The sequence below is a fragment of the Pelecanus crispus genome, chromosome W (genome assembly GCF_030463565.1).
Source record: "Pelecanus crispus isolate bPelCri1 chromosome W, bPelCri1.pri, whole genome shotgun sequence".
Taxonomy (NCBI): domain Eukaryota; kingdom Metazoa; phylum Chordata; class Aves; order Pelecaniformes; family Pelecanidae; genus Pelecanus; species Pelecanus crispus.
The window spans coordinates 9,638,941-9,648,957 of record NC_134675.1 but is presented as its reverse complement, the minus strand read 5'-3'; the positions used below and the strand labels follow the sequence as shown (position 1 = coordinate 9,648,957).

Below are 10,017 nucleotides of genomic sequence, written 5' to 3'. Positions count from 1 at the left end.
CTCCTACACAAATTCTCCCTCTTCCTTCCTCCCCTCTATTTCTACAAGGAAGGATCTACTTAAAAAAAAAAAAAAAAAATCATTGTCCACATAGAAGCTATTCTATCTTTTCCTCATTACCCTTCTTTAAGATTCTCCAGTTCTACTGTATCTTTGTGTACTGGGTCTGGCTGGGATGGAGTTAACTTTCTTCATAGCAGCCTATGCGGTGCTGTGTTTTAGATTTGTGACTTACTTTCACCTATTAAACTGTCTTTATCTCGACCCACAAGTTTTCTTGCTTTTGCTCTTCCTATTCTCTCCCCCAGGATGCTGGGGGGGGGTGGGGGCGGGGGGGTGGTGTAAAGCAAGCAAGCAAGCAACTCTGTGGGTGCTTGGCTGCTGGCTGGGGTCAACCCACCACACTTTACAATGTAAAATCTGCATTAGATGCAGCATTCAAGGTGCAGGCACACCACAGATTTTTATATAGACAGCAATTGGTTTTGTTGTCATCGCCCCATGTGTCCCCCCTGGAATTCCTAACATTTTACTTGCTTCTTAGCATTGAGATGATCTATTCATAGACCTGTTACAACCAACATTTTGGTACTGCTGAGATCCCACTATTGTGCAAGTATTTAAGTTTATGCACTTCATTTTACATTTAACATTCAACTTAAATTGTCATGTTTGTTGCATTATATCATGCAATCATGTAAAAAGTTCACTGTAAATCATGTAAAAAATCACTGTAAAAAGTTCTGTATCATCAAGTCACCACCTCAGAGTTTAAATGAAATTAAAAGTCCACAGTGTAGCTCCTTTTAGGACTCATTTGGGGTCTCATCATGTTTCTTACCTGGTTTCCTACTTTTTAGCCAGTCATTTATCCATGTAATATTCCCTTCCACTCCTCAGTGGTTTAGTATATTCAAAAACCCTTTGCTGAAGAATTTCATTTAATGCCATTTTAGCAATTCAATGGATCACCTGGATCTCCCTAGTCTGCAGTAAACACCACTGCAAGTGTGAAAGCTTGAGCATTTCTGCTTAAAGAAATCTTAATTTGAAACTCTTCAGCCAAAGAGTTAAAATTTTCTGCTATTAAAAAGAATAACCTGAAGGTTACTGTAGATGAAGTAGATACATTAATTTTAGTGAGACTGAAAACAAAACACAGAGAGCTCAGAACTAAACTTTTATTTCAAGAGAAGTCAGAAACAACTCTTGACTTCACTAATCAGTTTAACATTAAGAGAAATTTTAACATGGAGAAGGGGACAGCCTGAATGCTTAAGAACACTCAATCATGTGTTGTAAGGGGGCCTTTTAAACGCAGCTGGATAAATTATCAAAGAATCATGGAATAGGTGAGGCTGGAAGGGACCCTTTGGAGGTCTCTAGTCCAACCCCCCTGCTCAAAGCAGGGTCAACTAGAGCAGGTTGGTCAGGGCCGCGTCCAGTCAGGTTTTGAATAACTATAAGGATGGAAACCCCACAGCTTTTCTGGGCAACCGATTCCAGTGTTTGACACCACCACCACCCAAGTAAAGAAAAAAAAAATTATTTGAAGTGGAATTTCCTGTATTTCATTTCAGTCCATATGTACCTGTCACGGTTTAACCCCCTAGCTTCTTCTTCCCCCAGCTTTATATGCTGAGCATGACACCATATGGTGTGGGATATCCCTTGGGTCAGTTGGGGTCAGCTGTCCCGGCTGTGTCCCCTCCCAGCTTCTTGTGCACTCCCAGCCTACTCACTGGTGGGGTGGGGTGAGAAGCAGAAAAGGCCTTGACTCTGTGTAAGCAGTGCTCAGCAGTAACTAAAATATCCCTGTGTTATCAACACTGTTTCCAGCACAAATCCAAAACATAGCCCCATACTAGCTACTGTGAGGAAAATTAACTCTCTCCCAGCCAAAACCAGTACATCCGCATAACAGTTAACCTGAGTAGGCACAGGCTTGTGCTGTGTGCTACATATACACCATGCATGGCTTTCATGCGTGTGCTGTCCTGCACAAATCCCTTGGCTGCAGGAGAAAGTCAGACAGCTCATTGTAACAGAGGAGTCTGCAGGCAGCTTCCACTTGGTATTGGTGATTATACCACCTGTGTGACCTTGTCTTTATCTGGAAGTACAAGCGTTCCCAAGCTCAGCAAAATAAAGACATAAGAAGTGCAACCACCAAACTCTGTGATTTGCACAGAAGCTTGCCACTTAATAACTACTATAACTATAGCACGTTCGATTCAGTACTGCTGTTGTCTGCTGCCCCACCTTGGGCACCACAAAGGACTGTGGTGGATTAAACTTTGCTGGCCACCACGTGCCCACCAAGCCACTCTGTCACTCCCCTCCTCAGCAGGACAGGGGGGAGAAAATAAGATGAAAAAGTCGTGGATCAAGATAAAGCAGTTTAATAAAGAAAAGCAAAGGTTGCACGTTGAAACAAAAATTCGCGGATACTATTCCTCAAAGTCCAAACCTCCTCGTAGGAGGAAATGGAGTATTCAGAGAGTTCCCGAAATAAAACTCAATAGCAACAAAGTTACTATTAAGCAGGCATCCTTTATCACAGCGCTGGGGATCGTTCCACCATGAGTGCTCCCACGATTTGGCAAACTTCCAAAGATTATATACTATAAAGTCATACATACTCATAGGATTTCTGAGAATTCATCTACATAAACATGAGATTTCCTGGAACTCATTAACATATGCAAATGTCCAATCCGCAGGCATGGTCGTCCTCTTTAGTGGTCTTCGGGGGTCCTCCGGTGGTCTCCGACAGTCTTCCTCACTTGTCCACTGGTTGAACTTTGGGCCTCCTTTGTCCATATATGGTCATTGAATTAGCTCATCAGTCCTTTGGCCTTGGAATGTTACAAAACCAGTTCCTTGAGTGCTCATCTCAGCACAGGTGTCCAGAGTCTATGTTATCAGTGCGTTACACAGGAAGCCTAACGAGCTTGCTCAAGGTCTGTTTTAATTGTGCCAGACAAGGAGTCACATTCTTCGAAATATCTGTCCTATTTATGTACTCTGCTAAGCAAATAACGAAAACTATCTGAGTCAGGGATTGTCAGGGGTTTAGCCCTTTCAATAGATACCTATACCCCCCTTTTCTAGGGAGTTCCGAAAAGTCTATCTGCCAATTTTGACCTGGAACATTCCCTTTATCAATACTTCCAAATTTTACACGATTCTCTACCTTTGGATTATTCTTTAAACATATTTCACATCTATCAACCATAGTTTTTACAGTTTGAAACAGATTTCTGGCTACTATTTGCTTGGTGAGGGAATTATACAAAGCTTCAGTTCCCCAATGAGTTTTGTCATGTTCTGTTTTTACCAATTTCTATAATATTCTAAAGGGAACTATTATTTGGTTATCTTTTAACATTGCCCACCCTGATGGGCAAATTTCAGCCTTTAAATCAGTAATTAACTTCTGATCCTTTTCATCATATTCAACTATCTCAGGTAGTGTCAAAGATTTTTCAGGAATTAAACTTAATATCTCACCTTGTTCCACAGCTTGCCTCGCCTCATGATCAGTCAATTTATTTCCCACTTCCCTGTCAGTGTTACCTCTCTGATGTCCTTTGCAGTGCATAATCGCTACTGCTGACGGAAGTTGTACAGCATCTAAAAGTCGCAAAATTATATCAGCGTGTTTTATGACTTTCCCTTGAGCTACAAGTCCTCCCTTGAGTTAAAAGTCCTCGCTCCTTCCAAATTGCCCCATGGGCATGAACTACACCAAAGGCATATTTTGAATCCGTCCAGATATTCACTCGCAATCCTTCAGCAAGCTCTAATGCTCTCACTAAAGCAATTATTTCGGCTCCTTGTGCAGTTGTGCCCTTAGGGAGTGACTTTGCTTCCACCACTTGGTCTGTGGTGGTCACAGCATATCCTGCCATTCGAACTCCATTCTTTACAAAACTGCTCCCATCAGTATACCAAGTGTGGTCAGCTTCTTCTAGCAGCTCCTCCTCCAAGTCGGGCCTACTCGCATACACAATCTCAATGGTTTCGATGCAATCATGCACAACAGCCTCTATTTCCTGTTTATCAGTTAAAAAGGAAGCAGGGTTGATAATAGTAGATGTGACAATTTCTATATCATCCTGTTCCATCAGAACTGCTTGATATTTCAAGAATCTTGATGGCGAGAGCCAGTGTCACCCTTTTTGTTCTAAAACGGAGGTTACAGTGTGGGAAGTGTGCACAATCATCTTCTGCCCCAACATGAATTTTCGGGCTTCCTGGATGATCAAGACAATGGCAGCCACTACCCGAAGGCATCCTGGCCATCCTTTGCTTACTTCATCCAATTGTTTGGAGAAGTATGCTACAGCTCGTTTATAAGGACCCAATCTCTAGGCCAAATTCCCAAAGCCACTCCTTGCCTTTCATACGAGAACAGGCAGAAGGGCTTCGTTACGTCCAGCAGGCCCAAAGCTGGAGCCCTCATTAATTCCAATTTCAGTTCTTTGAATGCCCTCTTGGCTTCATCAGTCCATATTAATTGTGTCTGGCTATTTTTCAGCAGTCCATATAGAGGTTTAACCAAAAGTCCATAATTATAGATCCATAATCGGCACCAACCTGTCATTCCCAGAAAGGTTCAAAGCTCTTTTACCGTGGTCGGTTCTGGAGTCCTGCAAATGGCTTCTTTTCGGTCATTCCCAAGCTGTCTCTGTCCCTTAGAAATCACAAATCCCAAGTATATTACTTCCTTCTTCAAGATCTGGGCTTTCTGTAACGAGACTCGATAACCACTTAGTCCAAGAAAATTTAACAAACTCACAGTCCATTCTTTACATTCTTCATCCTTTTCGGTGGCTATCAAAATATCATCCACATATTGTAAAAGGATACCATTTCCTGGAGGTCTTTCCCAGGCCTCTAATTCTTTAGCTAATTGATTTCCAAAGATTGTGGGGCTATTTTTAAATCCTTGAAGTAACAGTGTCCAGGTTAGTTGGGTTTTTCGTCCTGAATCAGGGTTTTCCCATTCAAAGGCAAATAAATTGCGGCTTTCAGGGGCCAAGGTGAGGCAAAAGAATGCATCTTTCAGATCTAATACTGTGAACCATTCATAGGTTTCTTTTAAACTAGTTAATAAGGTGTATGGGTTCGCCACTACCGGGTGTAAATCTTCAACTATCTTATTTATTGCCTGTAGGTCTTGTACCAATCAATAGGTTTTGCCATCAGGCTTTTTGATAGGCAAAATAGGAGTGTTATACTCTGAAGAGCATTCAATCAATAATCCGAAACTTATAAATTCTTCTATAATGCTTTGCACTCCTTGCCTGTCTTCTAATTTCAAGGGATATTGCTTTACCTTAACAGGTCGTGCTCCCTCTTTGAGTTTTAGCACTTTTAGCCTTTCCCGGTATTCCCAAGGCCCATACTCCTGCGTATACCTGGTCTTTTATTTCTTGTATAATTTCTTCTTCCCTAACTTGGGGTTCAGTGAGAGCCAGACTTAAAATTTTAATGTGATTTTCTTCTGGTATTTTAAATTTAATTTCTCCATCGTTAAATTTTATTTTGGCATTCAATTGTTCTAATAAGTCTCTTCCCAAAAGTGGTCTAGGAGCTTCAGGCAGGTAGAGAAATTTGTGAATCCCTACACTCTTCCCAATTCTGAATTTTAAGGGTTTCGAAAAGAAAGCTTTCTCAACCTGTCTGGTTGCTCCCACAATATTAACACTTTGTCTAATTACAGGCAATAAATTCTGATTTAATACTGAAAACGTGGCACCTGTATCTACTAGAAATTCTACAGGTTTTTCTTCTTTCCCTAGCTGTACTCTTACCAAGGGTTCCACTAGGGAAGATTCCCCTGATCCCCGTCAATTTTGTTCCATGTTGGCAAATGTCACCTATTTGCCCAATCTCAGGTAATCCTTTTTCCAATGCCCTATTTCCTTACAATAAGCACATTGATCTCTCAGGAGGGGTTGATTTCCTCTAGGTGGGGGACTTAGAACACTTCTCATGGCTCCTCTCCTTTCATTAGAGTTGTTTCCCGATGAGTTCCGAGAGGGTATATGACCCCCTGTGGTGCACAAGGCAGCCACTGTAGTATTAGCAACTGTTTTGCCCATTATTCTCTCTTTCTGTTTATCTCTGTTCCGATACACTTGCCAAGCAGTCTCCAGCAATTTTTTAAAATCTCTTGCATCTGCTCCTTTCACCTTCTGTAACTTTCTCCTGATATCATCCACTGACTGTCCGAAAAACATAGAATCATAGAATCATAGAATCATAGAATCATTCGGGTTGGAAAAGACCCTTAAGATCATCCAGTCCAACCATTAACCTAACACTACCAAGTCCACCACTAAACCAATTAAGGGTAGAGTAGCAATTTCATGTTTCCTGGCTTGGTGGCTGGATCATTTTTAATGAAAGTAAAAACTAGGAATCATTAAGACTGGAAAGGACCTCTAAGATCATCAGTCCAACCATCAACCCAACATCACCATGCCCACTAAACCATGTCCCAAAGTGCCACGTCTACCAGTTTTTTGAACCCCTCAAGGGATGATGACTCCACCACCTCTCTGGGCAGCCTGTTCCAATGCTTGACTACTCCTTCAATGAAGAAATTTTTCCTAATATCCAATCTAAACCTCCCCTGGCGCAGCTTGAGGCCATTTCCTCTCATCCTATCACTTGTTCCTTGGGAGAAGAGACCAACGCCCACCTCACTACAACCTCCTTTCAGGTAGTTCTAGAGAGCGATAAGTTCTCCCCTCAGACTCGTCTTCTCTAGGCTAAACAATCCCAAGAATATTTTGCGACAGCATTTCTTATTCTGTAAGCAATCAATTCCCTGTACCTCATTAATAAATGGGCAGGCAGGAGCCTCGTGCGGTTCGACAAGGGGAAGTGCAAAGTCCTGCACCTGGGGAGGAACAACCCCGTGCACCAGTATATGCTGGAGGCCGACCGGCTGGAAAGCAGCTTTGCAGAAAAGGACGCGGGGGGGCTCCTGGCGGGCACCAAGTTGAACGTGAGCCGACAACGTGCCCTTGCCGCAAAGAAGGCTAAGGATATCCTTAGCCCGATATAGAGGCAAGCGGGGTTTATATATGTTACAATACAGTTGTGTAGACCAATCAAATTGCTCACTGTCCCCGGGGGTGCAGGGCACCACGGCCCACCCTTGGGCAGCTTTGGGGGCACTGCCTGTTTTTCTAAAAGCCTCCTACCCAGCTTAGCGCAAAGCCTATCTTGATCTGCCCTCCAGCCCTCGAGCCACCAGTGCTGAACACACGCTTTGTATTTTATTTTCTCCCAGGAGGCGGGCAGCTTAGAAACGCCTGCAGCTGAAGTGGGGCTTTCGGGGAACAATTTAGAGCAACTTCTGTCGGTTCTGCGAAATGTTCTGAAAAGTTAAGGCCTGGCCTGGCCTGGCCTGGCCTGGCAAAAGCAGTCATTTGACTGGAGGGAGCAGCACCAAAAAGCCACAAGCACGTTTGGGGTGGACTTGATGCGGTAATAAATAACAATAGATAGTACTTCTAGCTACAACAGCGTCTTCCGAGGCCTCGTTGCCCGCCCACAGGGTCGCAGCACTACACGGCACAGATCCCTCCGCGGACTCGCCCAACGTCTTCTCCCTCCACCCCCAGGTCGGATCCCTCCGCGCCCCGAGGGCACGCAAACTCCCTGAGCCCCGGTAAGCACCAGGTCGACGAGGGCGGACCCGCCAAGGGGGCGGGGACAAGCGAAAACGACAGACGAGACAGCCAATCGAGACGCGGGATCGGCCGGCGGCGATCTGGCGGCCCAATGGGCGCCGCGGAGGGCCTGGCCGAGTGGAGGAAGCGCGGGGGCGCCAACGGGCGTTGTCGTGGCTGACGAGATTATTGGGGCGCGGGCCGCCCGGCCCGGTGGCGCCGCCGCCGCCGTCTTCGGAAAGATCATCGGCAAGGCGCTTCCCCGCCAACGTCATCTACGAGGGGGAGGGGGAGGGGGAGGGGGAGGTAGCCGTGGCTTTGCTCTGTGCGCGGTTCCCCTTCCGTTCCCCTTCCGTTCCCCCCCTCCCCCCGCGCGCGCAGGCACCCTGAGCCGAGGACCCGTTGCGCGCTGCCCGGGAGCGCGGCAGGGCGGGTGGCGGCGTCGCTGCGGGTGGGTGGAGGGAGGGACGGGGGGCGGACGGGGCCTCTCTGGGTTGTGGCGCTCTGTACTGCACCATCCCTAAAACATCGCGCTTCTTCGGTGCCCCCCCCCCCTCCGGCTGCCGCGGCGCGTGCTGGGTTGCCGGTGCTGTCCGGCTCGCCTCGGTTCCCAGCCCCACCGTGTCGTGTGTGCGCGCGCGCGCGCAGAGGAGGGCCTCTGACGGTAACGCACTTGGTGGCAGCCGCAGACGTTTGCCGCGTGATATCCCTTTGGCACTGGAAGTCGTGCAAAGTTTGCTGCCGAGGGATGGGAGTGGTCCTACCTCGTGTAGGATGATAGTCTTGAAACCTTAGATTAAGCACACGCAGTCAGTCTCCTCGGGGACTCCAGGTGTATGTAAACAGTGAACGTCTGAGTAGTGACCGTAATGAGTTAGTTCTGCGTCGGCTTGTGTTTGGGGTATCTGGTAATCTGCTTCTGTACGAGTTCAGCGGGGCATATTGATTTGCTTAAGCTATTGCCTTTCTCTGAAGCCGATTACGTTTTAACTGTTTACTCTTCCTCCAGCGCCTTGCGCTCCATGATCTTTCACCCCAAGCGCCGACGCTTTCCCTAGTCATGCCTAAGGAGCCGATTATCAGGTTATCTGAAGCAGAAGATTCCGGTGAACCTGTAAGTACCGTGGAAGCTTTCTGTACGCTAAACTGTACCTGCAATTAGTTCCTGATTTACTAGACTCTTTCCCATCCCCCCCTTTTCCTCTTGATAGGGCCCAGTAGGCTATTTTGGGGTTTCTGGCGCTATAATCTTTTGCCTCTAGCTTGTAATGGAATTGAGCTTTTTGACTAAAAGTAGCGATATAAAGCAATGCTCATCCCTGGGTATGTGCTTCTGGCGCAAAATGCAGTGTTGTTTTGGAGCGCAGCCTGGTGCCTAGCGTCATGGTTTAGAGTAAGAGTAGTGGTGGTACTTCTTCTAATACGGAGAAGAGGGCTTGGGGTTTTTGGCAGGCCAGGGGTGAGGAAGGGCAAAGCTGGTTGAGAGGTGCTGGACGCTTCACTTCTAGCTATAAAAGTCAAGTTCAAAGGCTTTGTAAACCCACGCAAAAGGCAGCCTAAAGTTTATTTTCCACCAGAACTGCTTATGTTGCCTGAAGATATAATGGGGGCTTTAACCCGGAGACCAGCTTAGCTTCTGTGGGCTGTTTTGTAGTCCGTTACTGTCTAGCTCGAAAAAAATCGCATAGCGCTCTCTTTCCTCCCTGTAGTGTGCGTAATCGGTCTTTGTAGCCTTGCTTGGAAAATGTCAGTTGCAGGCGGACAGACAGTAATTTGAAGCACGACGGCTGAATTGCTAGGAATCGGCTAACTGGTTTCTCTGGGTGGTTCTCTGCTCTCGTTCCTTCCCTTCCTGCCCTCTCCCCTCTTTGTGCGTGGCGCTTTATTTTATTTATTTATGGGTTTGTACTTCCTTCTCCAGCTTCTTGGGCATTTAATGATTGTTGGCAAGAAGCGTGCTGCTCACCCGGGCCTGACCAATGGATTCCGGACGGTCGTGGATGAAGGGCCCGAGGGTGGGCGGTCTGGTCTGTCCGTCGCGTACATCTACGTATTCTGGGTGGCCGTCGGTTGGGCTGGCCGCCTGGCTAAGATTTTTGCACCACAAGAGTCGCTGCACGCGTACAAATCGCCACTGAATGGATTTCGTCTGTTGCCCGTCAGTCTAGCCACTGTTGAGGTCTAATTTTTTGTGACGTGTGTCTGTGGAAGGTAATAAAAGCTTTGAGCAGCAGTTGCACAATAAAGATTTAGCATGGGGATATCACCTCTGTCTCGTGCGTGTCTTACTGAGGGAAATAGTTCTGCAAGTTAAAACGGTGTC

The 10,017-nt window shown here is 46.3% G+C and overlaps 1 protein-coding gene across 1 annotated transcript; it reads left to right on the top strand.

Moving 5' to 3' along the window:
- The first annotated feature begins 7,504 nt into the window (after nucleotides 1-7,504).
- Nucleotides 7,505-9,785, top strand: LOC142596414 (adenosine 5'-monophosphoramidase HINT1-like). The gene is given in 6 exon segments (XM_075725517.1): nucleotides 7,505-7,509; nucleotides 7,705-7,954; nucleotides 7,956-8,000; nucleotides 8,704-8,808; nucleotides 9,616-9,720; nucleotides 9,723-9,785. Coding segments are annotated over 6 exon segments (573 nt in total).
- The last annotated feature ends 232 nt before the right edge of the window (nucleotides 9,786-10,017 follow it).